Source organism: Pectinophora gossypiella, chromosome 17 (assembly GCF_024362695.1).
Source record: "Pectinophora gossypiella chromosome 17, ilPecGoss1.1, whole genome shotgun sequence".
NCBI lineage: Eukaryota > Metazoa > Arthropoda > Insecta > Lepidoptera > Gelechiidae > Pectinophora > Pectinophora gossypiella.
Window position 1 is genome coordinate 5,497,652 of NC_065420.1, and position 15,494 is coordinate 5,513,145.

General features: G+C 37.2%; 5 protein-coding genes across 6 annotated transcripts; 3 read left to right on the top strand and 2 right to left on the bottom strand.

Annotated features, from left to right (window-relative positions):
- Window positions 1-2,681: 2,681 nt before the first annotated feature.
- Window positions 2,682-7,432, bottom strand: LOC126374316 (RNA-binding protein spenito). Its single transcript, XM_050020875.1, has 2 exons — window positions 7,239-7,432; window positions 2,682-7,143 (listed from the first exon to the last, which is right to left on the bottom strand). Exon 2 carries the CDS (start codon window positions 7,115-7,117, stop codon window positions 4,871-4,873), a length of 2,247 nt encoding a protein of 748 aa, XP_049876832.1. The 5' UTR covers window positions 7,118-7,143; window positions 7,239-7,432; the 3' UTR covers window positions 2,682-4,870.
- A 513-nt stretch (window positions 7,433-7,945) lies between these two features.
- LOC126374445 (peroxisomal membrane protein 11B) lies at window positions 7,946-9,415 on the top strand. Of its 2 annotated transcripts, none has more exons than XM_050021096.1 (4): window positions 7,946-8,025; window positions 8,142-8,243; window positions 8,375-8,490; window positions 8,603-9,415. In XM_050021096.1, the coding sequence occupies exons 2-4, from the start codon at window positions 8,188-8,190 to the stop codon at window positions 9,145-9,147; spliced, it is 717 nt and encodes a 238-aa protein (XP_049877053.1). In that variant the 5' UTR covers window positions 7,946-8,025; window positions 8,142-8,187; the 3' UTR covers window positions 9,148-9,415. The 2 variants fall into 2 exon arrangements, with proteins under 2 accessions (XP_049877053.1, XP_049877054.1); XM_050021097.1 differs by having other exon boundaries at window positions 7,970-7,990.
- Window positions 9,416-9,941: 526 nt separating this feature from the next.
- On the top strand, window positions 9,942-12,284 carry LOC126374410 (uncharacterized). Its single transcript, XM_050021053.1, has 7 exons — window positions 9,942-10,521; window positions 10,605-10,681; window positions 10,805-10,932; window positions 11,086-11,196; window positions 11,291-11,392; window positions 11,577-11,666; window positions 12,017-12,284. The coding sequence occupies exons 1-7, from the start codon at window positions 10,342-10,344 to the stop codon at window positions 12,268-12,270; spliced, it is 942 nt and encodes a 313-aa protein (XP_049877010.1). The 5' UTR covers window positions 9,942-10,341; the 3' UTR covers window positions 12,271-12,284.
- A 76-nt stretch (window positions 12,285-12,360) lies between these two features.
- On the bottom strand, window positions 12,361-13,955 carry LOC126374402 (putative nuclease HARBI1). Its single transcript, XM_050021040.1, has 2 exons — window positions 13,411-13,955; window positions 12,361-13,328 (listed from the first exon to the last, which is right to left on the bottom strand). Exons 1-2 carry the CDS (start codon window positions 13,696-13,698, stop codon window positions 12,564-12,566), a joined length of 1,053 nt encoding a protein of 350 aa, XP_049876997.1. The 5' UTR covers window positions 13,699-13,955; the 3' UTR covers window positions 12,361-12,563.
- A 783-nt stretch (window positions 13,956-14,738) lies between these two features.
- On the top strand, window positions 14,739-15,456 carry LOC126374469 (28S ribosomal protein S17, mitochondrial). Its single transcript, XM_050021123.1, has 2 exons — window positions 14,739-14,967; window positions 15,046-15,456. The coding sequence occupies exons 1-2, from the start codon at window positions 14,842-14,844 to the stop codon at window positions 15,403-15,405; spliced, it is 486 nt and encodes a 161-aa protein (XP_049877080.1). The 5' UTR covers window positions 14,739-14,841; the 3' UTR covers window positions 15,406-15,456.
- Window positions 15,457-15,494: the final 38 nt, after the last annotated feature.

A 15,494-nucleotide genomic window follows, 5' to 3' on the forward strand; every position in this document is an offset into this window, starting at 1 on the left:
CCGGTAAGCGTCAAGGTCTTCACACCATCCACCAATAATTTTTTAATGAAAAATACTCATACGTAGACTTCCCCTCGAGTTGCCGCTGCTTATGCCTGTACCGCTCGCGCGGTGACATCATCTCTGTAGGCACTATGGACGCGTGATGATGGGCGCGCTTCATGGCCATCAGGTACTCATCATAGCTCTCGTCACTCTTGCGAGGTCCCCGATCTGCACCCATTATTACTAGTTTATAGTATAAGAATAAAGAATAAGAGAGTCAAGAATAAGAGAGTCAAGAATAAGAGAGTCAAAAATAAGAGAGTCAAGAATAAGAGAGTCAAGAATAAGAGAGTCAAGAATAAGAGAGTCAAGAATAAGAGAGTCAAGAATAAGAGAGTCAAGAATAAGAGAGTCAAGAATAAGAGAGTCAAGAATAAGAGAGTCAAGAATAAGAGAGTCAAGAATAAGAGAGTCAAGAATAAGAGAGTCAAGAATAAGAGAGTCAAGAATAAGAGAGTCAAGAATAAGAGAGTCAAGAATAAGAGAGTCAAGAATAAGAGAGTCAAGAATAAGAGAGTCAAGAATAAGAGAGTCAAGAATAAGAGAGTCAAGAATAAGAGAGTCAAGAATAAAAGAGTCAAGAATAAGAGGGGCTTTTGGCGGCTCAGAAATCACTCTGACACCAGGTTGAGGTTGGTAATCCACCTCATATCCCGCACAATAGAAGATTCTTCACCCAGCACCAATTCGTAGCTAGATTTACTTCACCCCCTCTGGGTTTTACTTTAGATAATTTTAAATTTCCGTCAGCCACTAATGGTTAAGGGGAGCATGGTCTCGCTGGCGACTGGGAATAACAGCTTACGAGGCGCACGGTAAGAGTGAGATTATCTATGGAGTAATAAGTTACTTATACATAAAAGGCCACTACGGGCGTAAAGGGAACTAGCCGTAGGTAAGAAAGAAAGAAAGAAAAATATTTATTTCCCCACATAAAAACATTGTACATGACAATTTACTAGTTTAAACTGACAGATTTTGTGAAAGGGCTGATGCCTAAACTAAGTTAAAACTTGTAATATAGGTCATCAGGCCTTCCCCCAGAATAAAACAGCAACATTGAACCTTATTCTATGTGCAGGCAAGCAACAGGTACTCTCGTTCAATGTTTTAATAAGTAGTATAAGGTTCAATAAGAAGGGGAAATATAAAGTGGGAACATATCACAATTACCACTTTGTAATCCCTAGCTTGGTTAGAACATTACAGGCTGATCACCAGATTGATTAAAAGTAAGATGATCCGTGCTTCGGAGGGCACGTTAAGCCCCCTTATTCTGACTGTTAGACCAGCCCGGTGTAGTTTTTATGGTAAATTAGAGAGCACCGGAACCGGAAATCACAAGTAAGTGAACATCCATAAGTTCAAAGTAATTTGCGGTGCTCCGAATGATATTGGCCTTCTGGTACTATATGGAAATTCACCCTTTCCCATTCCAGGAGGGAATGGTATTATCCTGCTAGTTTCAAATCCGATTTTATAGCCAAAGTTGGTACTTACTCCAATTTTCCAAACTTTCTTTAACATGTTGACTGTCTCGTTTCTCTTCCATTTTGCAAGCGTAGATAGTATTTTTCTTTCTATATTGCACTTAAAAATTACAATTTCCACCATTCACCATCCTGTCAGGAATAATCCTGACAGACGTTTCTTATGGCGTTTATGACTAATTAGATAGGTAGGTATAGGTCCCGGCAAACTTCTTGAGCATCGACCTTGACTGCGCACAACCGAATTTTAGATCTCTTTGGTGGTGCGGTACGGGGCGCGCGGGGGCGGTGAGTAAATAATATAAGTTTTAATAAACTGTAATAATATAAGTTTAGTTTTATTTACATAATTAAATAATATAATAATTGTTTTTTTTTTAATGAAGTTAAAATAATCAAAAGTTTATTTTTTTTTGCACGGAAGTGTACGTGCGCGAACTTTCCCCCACTACGACACTCGATGCTCAAGAAGTTTGCCGGGAATTATACCTACTCAGATTCTTATTTAAACAGACTATCAAATGACGGAGCCGAAGACGCCACAAACTATTTATTTTAGAGGAAGATAACTTGCGCACTACATCCATCCAATATCTTGTACTTAATAATTTTCTGTCAATCATTCCCACTCTTTTTATCGACGCCTTACATTATTATCAATGACGTATTTTGATTATTATAATGAAACTTTGTAACATATTCACGTTTCTACATTTTAAGGCCCGCATTAATAAATGTAGTGCGAAAACGAATTGTAGGTATGCTGTATGGTATGGACAGTCGATTTATGAGCATGGCAGTTTCTCGCTGAGAGTAGGTACCTATCTAGTAGTGTTCTGTGATGCCAGTAGGACCATGATAAATACTAAGCATGTTATTTAGTTGTACGTCTTTTGTAGCCTTAAACAAAGAGAAAATAGAACATTTTAGCCTTAGATTTAGGTATTTCAATCGGATTTATTAGAAAGTGTTCTTCTTTGTAGGTATCCAGAGCAAACAGGCTTTATATACCTTATATTCGTTAGACTTTAGTTTTTTTTTTTACAGAAACCGGTAAGTACTTTATTAATGCCATCAGAGTTCGAGATCTATAATTTTATACAGATCCAAAAGGTAATAAGGGTGAAGACAAAATAAAACTTTAAATTGATTTAATTTACCTTTTATTAGATAAACGTTATCACAGATTTTGGAGTTGCAAACATCACTGAATTCATCACATCTGTAGCACTACACAATTCCACACTGGAGGACTTTCCAGGCTAAGTTCCTCAAAAACAATATAAAAGGCGCTGTACAGATTTTCTTTGTTTAACCTTCTAATTTCATAGATAACAGAAATACGTATGCATCTTTTATCAGTGTTTGGGTACAAATGACGACCCTTTTTATTACAGCCAGGCACAAATACATCTTCCACCTATTATTATCAATGTTAAATTGAAATAGGTAGCAACATAATTCTATACATAATGTGATCCAAATATCAAGCATCAATTATTTGTATATGGGTACCAATGCTTCTGCCATTACACTGTATTTTGGAATTATTATGTACCTGAGTATAGAGAAAATACGTAATTATCACGTTAAAGCTGTACAACGAACGTCATCTACCTATATTCCTTTTGGTGAACGTAGCCTGGAAAGTTCCTCACTGTATACTGTTGATTCACGCGATGACGTACCTATGATTAAAACATACAAATTTTAATTGTATTGGAAGTTTGAAAGATTAGCAGAAGCAAATTAGTTGACGATCCATTTAGCTAATTTGTTTTGCGCATCGAAAATAATTATCGTGATCGTGATCACCTTTAGCAAGTTGTAACTTTCAATCCTGGGGATAAAAATGCCAGATATATTATCGTTACATACAATGCTTATTTTAACATACGTACCAACATAAAATTACGTTGGTAATTTCTGTAAGAGCCAAAAGTTGCTCAAACGGCTTCGAAAGGAATGTGTATACTTTCAGTACCTAGGTACCTACTTATCGGCGCCCAAAGGATAGACATACATAAGTAGTGTCAGTTTTAATGCTTGACGTGGATAAGTGTATGATGTTTGTCGATGTTAGTGGAGAAATGTGGGGGAAGCAGCGCAGGGTATGACCTTACGGCCCAAACTCCTCTTACAATCCAAACCTCATTGTTTAACTATTGTGTCTGGTCTGGGACGCATCGCAGATATAGGTACTGCTGCGGTCCCAAAGGTGGATCCATCGTCAGTATCGTCGCCCCTGAAATATTAGGTAGTATTCATAGACAACAATCGTGTCGCTTTCGTAATGACAGGTACCTTTAGGAAAAATTCTGCTCTTTGTCCTTGCTTCTATCTAGTAAAAATACTTACCATTTGCTTATACTTACCAACATCCTCTCGAAACTAAAAATTTGCCACTTATATTTCAGTACACTAAATGTAAAGCCATGTTTAACTAGGTATAACTAACTATACTCGTGACTAAAGAATTGAAGATAATTATATACCTATAAGCCATTTGTCTGTGGCAAGTATTGAGTAGGTGATTAGCTTTTTAAAATAGCACGTTATCAAACCAGTTGCTTGCTTCCTCTAGCTAGTTAAGAATTATATATATATATATTATGATTTAGAGTGCAGTATGCACATAATATTAACTCTGATAAAAAAATCACTTTTCACAACAAACAAATTTTTCCTAATCACTACACCACTCCCTTGTTAATCAGGGTAAGAATTAACACAAACACAACTCACTAGGAGTGCAGATTCAACACTTCACTAACCCCAAGATAAGTCAATTTGGTACTTTTGACCTGTTTAATTGAACTGTTTAAAACCACACTACTTTCAAATCACAAACTAGACACTGTTGGAATCATAATAGCACTTCTATATTCACTAACTTCACAAGGTGTAAAAAAACTACAACATGAGATGAAATAATCTATTTAAATGGTCACACACTTACACTACACATCACCTAACCATACACTGAATAAGTTATACACTATTTCAATACAAATGAAGTTTCTTTATCAATAATACACTTTCGCAATTTTAAAGTATTATTGCAATGAACTAGCAAAACTAACAACTACAAAGTTAATTGTTATTATTGCTGGGCACTATAATTTGTGCACTAACACAGCACTTGCACAAACTTAGATGTTCAAAACCTTCACATAATCAATAATGTTTACATACACCTCACAACAGCACTACACATCACAAGTATACAATAAAAAAATGAGGTCTAAAACATTAGGAAACTCTGAAAAAACTTATGCTAATGATAAACTCAATAAATATAAAACTATAATCCTTGTGAATATTTCATGCAACTTTTAGGCGGACCCGCCACGCACAACTACAATAACCAAGTGGTCTTCTTTCAAACTCTCCTCTGTTAAATTGTGGCAAGTTCTTTTCAGAAGTTCAGTTGAAAAATCACATGGTGGGAATGAGTATAGGACTCCAGTAGCTTCCGTCTCTTTGTTCAAAAGTGATATGACTCCTGCGGCCTCTTTTTGTTTTAAGTACGAAACTAAATTTCGCATTGGCCTTGTTTGAATGCTGGTGTCCTCATTTGTGATAGACGCTGTTGAGCCCGCAACACCTAAGAATATTGCGTGCGAACTAGATGTTGCAATTCGTTTCTGTACATCGTCTAGTTTCGGCTGATCCAAACGCAATCTCTGCGTGATTCGTAATTGATTTTTGCCATCCTCATCTTTCATAAGGCTATCAATGATTTCAGAATCGCCATCCGTCAAATGAAACTTGGTTGGGAACAGCGAGTTCTTGAGAATAAGGGCACCATTCCAGATTGTGGTGGCTTTGCGAACTACTTCAGGAAGTGTTCTTGCGGAGGCGAGCATGCCACCGCTACGTCTAGGAGAGCCGTCAGAGTCGCTATCGGGGGACCGTCGACGTAGTGATCGTGATCTGGAACGATCTACACCAGGTTCCCGTGATCCAGAGCGACGAACGCGCCCGTCGTATTCACCATCTAAGGGAGCACGTCGCCACTCATCGTCTCTGTAGTCTCCAGTACCGTGATATACGCCCCGATACATGCCTCGCCCACGCCCTCGATGTCCACCTCTACCTCTATATGAACCGTATCCATACCCCTCTTCCCATGTTCCCTCATATCCTTCATAGCCCTCTACTGGGCGACCGTCTTCACCTACAGGTGGCACATAAGGCTTCGGCCTATAAGGGCCGCCATTACCGACGTCAGCGAAATCGATACGAAGGCGTCGGTCAGGCCCACCGAGTGGAAAACCTCTCATTTCTTTAACTGCAGCTTGAGCAGCATCTATAGAGTCATACAAAATGTAAGCATGAGCTTCACCCTTAGCATATTCAATTTTCTTTATAGCCCCAAATCTATCAAACTCTCTCTCTAGCTGAGCGACAGATGTCCAAGGACCTAGTCCACCCACCCAAACACGAGTAGTAGGTGTGGCTTTACCATATCCAATCTTACATTGAAATTTACCAATATATTGCCCAGAAAGTTCTACTTTAGCCCTGTGAGCCATGTCAAGTGTTTGATATCTTACAAATGCAAAAGCATTTCCTGTGCCTGGCGGTGGGCGTTTAATATCTATATCCTCAACTATGCCATACCGACCAAAGATACGGCGCAGTTCCTCATCTGAAATGTTTATTTCTAAATTTCCAGCAAATAGGGTTCTGGTAGCTAGTGGATCATCTTCGGGCTGGACATGATGCAAGTAGTTGGGAAACTTATCTTTTTTATTTTCCATTTTCTCAAAAGGTGGATGATGTGGTCGAGGCATATATGGACGTGGCATATAATGAGGATGTGGAGGGTGATGCATGGGAGGCCGGTGGTGCATTGGTGGTCCATGAGGCCCAGCCATAGGATATTCATGCATTGGAGGGCGAAAATCTCTATGGTGGGGTGGGACAGTAGGGGGAATTCCATATGCTCTGTCATCGGGTGGTGGCCTACGTCTCTCAGGCGCTGGAGACCAAGTATAGGAATATGGACGATCATAATCAGGTGGAGTAATGCTCCTTGGTCTGCTCCTGTACTCAGATCTTACAGGCTCATAAACCGGATCAACAATTGCAACTTTATCATACAAAATTATCCTTGGTTTGGCATGCTTGGCCTCTCTAGCATCTTCTACGCTGCGGAAGCACACATACGCCACTCGCTCGTCCAACTCGTGGGAAATTTTAATGCTGAAGTCTCCAAATTTCTTGAATTCCCTGTACATGGTGTCCTTTACAATTTCATCAGACGCTTTAGGATGTAATGCGCTGACACAGAGTACCTTATAGTACGATCGGACAGATTCCTCTCTGGATTCGCGAGAGCGGACATAATCGTCGCGGTGCGGCGACACGTAGCGGCCGCGGGGGCTCGGCGAGCGTACCCGGCGCCGCACCCGGTCCGGGGTGACGCGTTCGTCCGAGCTGTCATCGTACCTGCCTATGCTACTGCGCGTCCGCTTCGATCGCGGCATACTATCCCTCGACGAACTTCTCTTCATGTTACGAATTTTCACCGTTATTCGATCTCTATCTCTATCGCTACGCGGTAATCCAATCATGAAAGCTCAGTACGACGAACCACTATCTGAAATGCACAACATTACACGTCACTTCAAAATGTCGTTTGTTCCAGAATACGATGAAATCACTGAGCGTCCGATAAATTGTTTAAAGTCTTACCACAAATAATTTAGCAAATTAAGTCACGTTGTTTAGATACTAAATTAACGCCACAGTAGCAAAAAACACCACAAACTTGCACGTTCACAAAATTTACTACAACACAACGCACTCGAATGACGCACTTCAGAAGACAATTTCAAGATGGTCGACACGACAACGACAGCCAATATTTCATTGACACTAGACCCAGACCGGATACATCCATGATGGATTGGTGGGGCTAACCAGTGTGACCAATTTTAGTAGAAAATCCTACTTATCTACGACAATGTTCAGGAGGCATCAGCGGGGTATAAGTCAAGTCAATGCGGTGTTAATGATTTCAAGAAAAAAATGAAATGATTTGAATGGTGTGTGCCAATGTTAGTTTTGCCAAATAACGTTTAAAAATAAATAAAAGGTAAACCGTCAAATACGATAAGATCCGATCTAACGATCCGATTCTGTCGAAATAAGTAAGATCCTGCTACATATGGCTACATTATGATTCACCAACATAAAGAAACCAACGTTGCCAACATAAACAACATAATAATGGTTGTTTTTTTTTGTTGGTTTTGGCCTATCGACAAGTTACAATTTTACTTACGTTCCATTTATTGCAGGCAAGCATTTTAATATCTCTCTTTTTTCCACTAATGAAATGATCAATATAGTTTTTCCTTGTTACTCAATGTCAATTTGGCATTTGAGTACTCTGATTCGGCAGCGAGCACAGCACAGAGTACCTACAGCAACTGTTGTTTTATGTACTTATTTACATTAATTAATTTACAATCAAAAAGTGAATAATTTTACTGTTTTTATATTTATTTTTTTGCCCGGAGGTTATTTAGCTTTAGCGGGTCATAAGCAATATTAGTCTTTATTTGTTATTAACCGTTTGTTTTTATTGTGAAGAAACGCAGAACTTTATCTGAAGAGCAACGTTCAAAGTTCAAGAAACATGGATATTATCATTAAAGTCAACAATCAGTCAAATGGAAGAGATAAATTAGCCAGGTAATAATATTTATGCCAGTATTGTTGCAAACAACTGCCTGTATTCTTGAGTTGCCTTGACCATTTACGTATAAACTTCCTTATACTTTTTCAATAGTAAAAATTTCCTATAATTTCCCTTTTTATTGCAGACTAGTACAATACACAAGCCGTCTGATTTGGCATCAGTTGGAGACAAGAAATGCAAACAAATACTCAGTGGACCGTATCAAAAATCTTGAACTTACATTAAGTTCTTTCCGGAAAAGTAAGCAAGTTTTATTACTAAAACCTTTTTTAGTAGACATGTTATAACTAGCATAAGTTAAGAAGAAGAGTTGATATTTTTTATCAATTTAATAAAAATATGTTTGTTCCAGTATTACGATTGGGGAGATGTGTAGACATTTGTTACACAGCATTAGATACAATGCACATTGAGGATCCAGTCTTAAGATTTTGCTTGACTACAAGCAAACTGGCACATTCTCTGTACTTGTATGCGGACCATGTAGTGTGGCTTACAAAGAGTGGTTTCTTGAAGACCGACACCGAGAACTGGAACCGTACTGCAAACAGATTTTGGCTTTTGTCAATTGTCGCTAATTTAGCAAGAGATTTCTATGAAATATATCATTTGTTAGAGTTAAATAAATCAACATTTCTCAAACCATCAGAGCTATTAAATAGTTCTGTGAGAAGTTTTGACTTATGTCAGGGTATGAAGCATATGTACATGCTTATGAACTGTCATAAGGATGTTTTCATAGACACATTAAAAAATTCTTGTGACCTGTTCATTCCGTTAACAGCATTAGGTTTTACGAAATTGAGTCCCAGTGCTGTCGGTACTCTAGGAGCGGTATCTTCTCTGGCTGCACTAGTGACACTTGTAAAACCAATTACAAAATTAGTTCCAACGTGAAATCTGATTGTTTATCCATACTTTCATTGGACATGGTTTAAAATTGTGATACATATCCGATATGGTTATTTTTGCTCTTAAATTTAGCTGTTGTAAGTACAATCAATTACTTAAAGGGATGGGTAAATATTGTTATAATCAATAGCGATACGATATTGTTTTGATAAAAGTTCATTTAATTGTCATTTATTAAAGTTAGGACTTAATTATTAAATATTTTAAGTTCTTGTTACTTAAGTTTTAAACAAGTATGAAATACTTAAGTTTCTTTAAGGTTTTAATTTAAAGCCCAAACTCCTTTTAGAATCCAAATCTCATATCTATTATGTGATGTGAATGGTCTACTTTGCAGAGAAACCATAAAAATATATTTAGTACATAAATACCGTATAAATACAGATTACAGACACCTATGATTTCTAATAAGTTGTCCTAATATAATAGTTGTTCCTAATGGGGTGGACCGAGCCAGAAATAAGACATGTTGCAGCCAGAGCCACTTCCAGTGGCCTATATAAATGCCTAAAAAAATGATTACTACTATTTATTTACTATCTAGCTGCTAAGAAAAAAAATAATTAAAAACTCAAAAAGTTTCTAGTCAAAGCTATAATAATAATAAAAAAAAGCTTTAGCTGGAACGCGGCAGGGGCTTTTTGGCGGGAAACGGGAACAGGACAGTTGATTTCTTCATTGAATAATCTAAATAATTAATACGAAGTGGTGTTTTGTGGTTAATGATCGCATTAAGTTAGTCGGAAGACATTCGCGAGTATTACACCCGTATTCTAAGATGTTTACTCAAAACTGCCTTCACTCGGTCCTCAGCCAAGGCCACCTTAAGGGATTCTCAAAATCTCCTTGAAATCGGTATTCTTAGTTGACACCTCAACCTTAACGGAGGTTTCCTCCAGCGAGGAAGAGTGGAGGTATGACGTCATTGTTTTCGTATTATTTTGTTGGCAGCATGATAGAATTCTGTTGGCTGTGGTCACGTTTGTAGTTTATGGGAACATTTAAACGTCAAACAAATTGTCAAATCGACTTTGACAGTTGATTTCGCGGTACCGGCTTTGTTTATTTCAAACACAAATTTCAGACTACTTTGCACTGAGCAAGTTATCATCCGTCCCAAACTACTTTGTGGAGTGTGAAAGTGTTTATTAGATTTGTAAAAGTGTTTATCAAGTCAAAATGTCGAGCGGATCAACAAGACAAACTTTTACTGAACACGAAAAAGTGTGTCTGCAGGAATTAGTTTTGAAATATAAATTAAATTCTGTTGCAACTATTGGGGCTGGAAATGCAAATGTAAAAAAAATGGCTTGGGTACGCCTTACACAAGAATTTAACTCCATTGAGACCAATAGTAAAGTAAGTACCTAAATGTAGCACATAATATTAATATCATTCCTGATTTTGATTAAACTTACAAACAAACCTTTGATTTCTTTTAGCGAACAGAGGCACAATTAAAAAAATGTTGGGACAATTTAAAAACCAGAAGAAAACAATTTCTAGCACAAGAAAAAAGGTAAAATATCATATACTTTCTTAAAAGTAAATATTTAATTATTTACTATTGTTACAAAACACAGTGCAATGCTGTAAGTAATGTTATTTTTAAGCTTCTCTTTTTTTCATTTGAATTTGGAAGGGAACGCATGAGGACCGGAGGTGGGTTGTATGCAGCTAGTACCTCTCAAGGCTCCCAGGAGGCTATTGATGCTGCTCTTTTGGATGCCACAAATATAGAGCTACAAGGCGTGTTTGATAGTGATAGTGGTGAGTTATCAGGATATACATACATACCTTATTCCACTTACTAAATAGTTTTTATTGATATTTCTTTTCTATGTTCAGTTGAAAGTTAATAGAATTTCACCGAGTGGCTCTTGCAAGTAAAAATTATAGCAATTGATAACATTTTCATTCCAGATATGGTGTTGGACCACAACATGTTAGCCCCAGTACCCGATCTCCCTGCACCTGCAGCCCCTGCAGCACCCGCTAATACCTCACCTGGCGAAGGACCATCCCAAATACAAAGTATAATAGTTAAGCTATATTTTTTGCCATTTCTAACACAATAAACAACATATTTTTTTTTTGCAGAATACATTATGTTTTGCCTTTTTTGCAGAAGCTATTCCTGTGGAAGTTGATATTGAAATAATGGATAATCAATATCGTCCATCAGCCGGGTCTCGTCTCTCCGATTATGACCCACCTTCTCTAATTCAAGGTATTTTCTTAGATATTTTCTTAAGTTGATTATCTAGTACATTTAAACAAAACTATAGGCTTGATTATTATTACAAGTAATCTAAACCAGTGTGAAGATTTTAAAGATTTTAAGAAAGAGGTGTGTTTAATGAACACTTATGTAACCTTATTTAAGTAACATATTTGGAATTTTTTATTTGTAGAGTCTGTTCCTGTGGCACAAGTAGAGCTACCTCGTCGACCATCAACTGGATTGAGAGAACATGATTATGGAGCACCTTCTCAAACTCAAGGTATTCTTATTATAGCAATATTGTTGAACAAAATCTGCTTTATAAGTAACTAAAATAATTTCTAATGTATTTTGGGTAACAAATTCCTAGAAACCCCATGCTGATCTTGCGCGACCCAACTCCGTCCACAAAAGTTTTTACAGCTTTCTTATCTTTTGTTTACATTCACATCTGTGAATGTGATGGCCATCTGTCAGCACTTGTGGTGACCTTTTTTTATATTAGCCAGTTAAACGTATTCACTTCATAGTAAAAAGAATCGGTTAAAAAATATTTCTATTATAAGTAACTGTGTTTATTAAGCCTGTGAACTTTCGTGCGTTTTAACATATCTTCTTGTTACGTTTCAGCTTCAAAGAACATTCGGGCTCATGTAATTAATCAGGAGTTCACCTTGCGAAAGGATAGATATCAGGTGATAGTGGACAGGGAGGAGGAGCTACATAAATTGAGGATAGCAGAGCGGGAGTGGCTCGTAAAGGCAGCTGAGGAGACATATCATAAAGCTCGCCTTGAAAAGGAAAGTGCGCAGGAGTTGCTGCTATGCAGCCGGGCTAAGCGAGAGCTAGCAGAGCTGCATCTTTCTAGGGAAAGAAAGAAATAAATTGATAGTTTTTATTACATTTTTTTTATTGAGCATATCCCTTGTATTTGGAGCAATAACTAATTTTAACTATGATACAAATAATGGAATCTTAAAGAATATTTCTAAGAACTTTTTCTATATGAATTATAACATAATATTATAGGTATTTAATACATATCTAACATCTAGATAGAAACTAAACTAGTACATAATACAATACAGTAACTCTTTATTATTTAAATACAAGAAGCAAGTGGTACAAAAGGCGTTCTTTTTGCTGAGGAAACATAACTAACATAACAAAATTATACTTAACTAAAATGTCTTGCGATAAAACTAGCTCTTATAATACTACCTCGTTCATTGTCTGGAACAGGTGTTGGTGGGTCTATCCTTGACCTCAAGGGTTCTGGCATTTCTTGGTTAGTGTTAACACTGATATTGTGCAATACAGCACATGCCACGATGATGTTAGGGACATTTTTTATTTTGTTCTGAAGCTTCCTGCTTAAACAAGCAAATCTTCTTTTCAGGACACCATTCAGCCTTTCTATAATATTTCTAGTACTGATATGGGATCTGTTGTAGCACTCCTGATCTGGTGTTTGTGGATTTAGCACGGGAGTATACGTGTAAGATGACTGTGCATATCCACTGTCCCCTAAAAGTATGCCAGCACCTACTAAATCCCCTTCTTCAAAGCGCATACTACAACGGCTGTTGCTGAATATGCGGGAATCATGGGCAGATCCTGGCCACCTCGCCACAATGTCGTAAATCAACATTTGTGGCCCGCATATTAGTTGTACATTTATAGAGAACTCACCTTTTCTATTTCTGAAAAGTTCTCCATTTTCCCGACTCGGATTTTTAATTGGTACGTGAGTGCAGTCAATGCACCCGATTACCCCTGGGAATTGAGCACGTTGGTAAAATGCTCTCTTCACGTTGGCTCTCTCGTGTGCTCCAGGGAACTTGATAAACTCAACTACTTTCATTGCTAATATTTTCGATAGCTTAGCCACGATTTTAGATACAACTGGCTGACTGATCTTATGCAGGTCTCCGCAAACAATCTGTTGAAACAGAAATAGTTTGGTAAATATTTTTTATAACTGTAGATAAGTAATTATATAAATGCTTGAATGGCTAACTTACCTGGAAGTTTCCTGTAGCATAAAATCTTAACGCTATGAGTAGTTGCAATATGGGTGGTAAAGGTAACCCTTTGTTGGTTACATTTGATTGCAATCCAATCAGTGGCAATATCATATGAACAACGGTATCTTTCCTAAATCGAAAGCGTTTTTGAAATTGTTCTTCGTCGTAACATTCCAAAGGGTTTTGAGCGTCTCTGATATATTTCCGCGCCGGATAATCGTAAGGATTATCATAAACATAATCCATAAACTCTTCAAAGTCACTATATAAGTCACTATCACTCATTTTAATAACAAAAATCGAAGTTTGTAATATAAAAAGTATCGTCACAACAAGCGTTCGCACGGATTTCAAGCGTTGAGTAGTCCTTAAGGTTGGTCACGAGGTACCTTACATTTGACAGTTCATTCCTCAATTTTTACTCACCTCCAGTGAGGAAGAACCATAAGTCGAGGACGTAAATGTCAACTATGAATACCAAAAATCCTCAACCGAGGTTGAGTCGAGTGGAGGAAATCTTGAGTGACATCTGAGAATACGGGTGTTATTATATCGGAGTATTCATTTTTTTTTTTTTTGTTTTTGTTTTCCCCGAAGGGTAAGGCAAAGGGAACTATGCCCATACAGCCATGTCTGACGTATTTTTTTTCTTGATGATTAATGAAATGATGAAAGGTGATGATGATGAAACCTAAGCCCCCACCCTCGGAGTAGACTCCTACTCCGAACCCCAAACGAATTAACTCAAAAGTCCGCATAAACTTTTGAGTTATGAAGCGGCTTCCTGACACGAAGCGAAAATAGGCAGATACACTTTGTTTATTGAATACTCCAATATAATAACACTCGCGAATGTCTTCCGACTAACTTAATGCGATCATTAACCACAAAACACCACTTCGTATTAATTATTTAGATTATTCAATGAAGAAAGCAACTGTCCCGTTCCCGCCTCCCGCCAAAAAGCCTCGGAGTATTCAATAAACAAAGTGTATCTGCCTATTTTCGCTTCGTGGCAAGAAGCCGCTTCATAACTCGAAAGTTTATGCGGACTCTTGAGTTAATTCGTTTGGGGTTCGGAGTAGGAGTCTACTCCGAGGGTGGGGGCTTAGGTTTCATCATCATCACCTTTCATCATTTCATTAATCATCAAGAAAAAAAATACGTAAGACATGGCTGTATGGGCATAGTTCCCTTTGCCTTACCCTTCGGGAAAAACAAAAAAAAAAAAATTACGTCAGGTGTTTTTTTCTACACCATTAAATAGAAAGATGAAATAGCTATATAAACTTTGTGGTATATCACTATCTCTTTCTTATATTGCAACACTGTTCATAATTGTTTTACCTAATCTAATAATTTTGATTTTGTGGTATTTTGGTTAGAAAATAGAATTTTGTGTAATTTCTGTAAATTTATAAATACATAATGGCTCGAAATGTAGCTGATGCTGCTAGAAAATTTTTACTACTCGGCCAATGCGTGCCAACTGTGAAACAAAATGCAGCTAAAATACGAGTGAAGAGGTTAGAATTGGATGAAAATCTATTGATGGTCAGTTTCTTTATTTACAACTTCTTATATTTTTATTTGTAATTAAATTCCTGCAATTATGTATATTTTGTTTTTCAGTACTTCCGAAAAGACGAGTTTTATTATTGCCATGATCCCGACAAGAAATGCAAAACTGGAGATATTGTTCTGATTCAGTCGTTACCACATAAGTTAACCAAACTTATTACCCATGAAATCAAGGAAGTGGTATATCCATTTGGAGATGTAACAGACCCTGTTACAGGTAAGAAAGTTGCCAAAGAACGATATAGAGAAGATATTGAAAAGGAGGCTGAACTGTATGGCAAATTACCTTCTGCATTTGACTATAATAAGGCACCGGCAAGAGGATGGCAAGAAGGGAAGAAAGATTTCACCTCAAAACCTACTTATACCAAATTCCATGTCTTCGATGAAAATGACCCATATGCCATTTAGAACATGTAGTTATTTAATTAGATAGTTTTAATTAGTTGTAATAAATCAGTTAAAAAAATTGATATTTTATTTTAGAAATTCCATTTAAG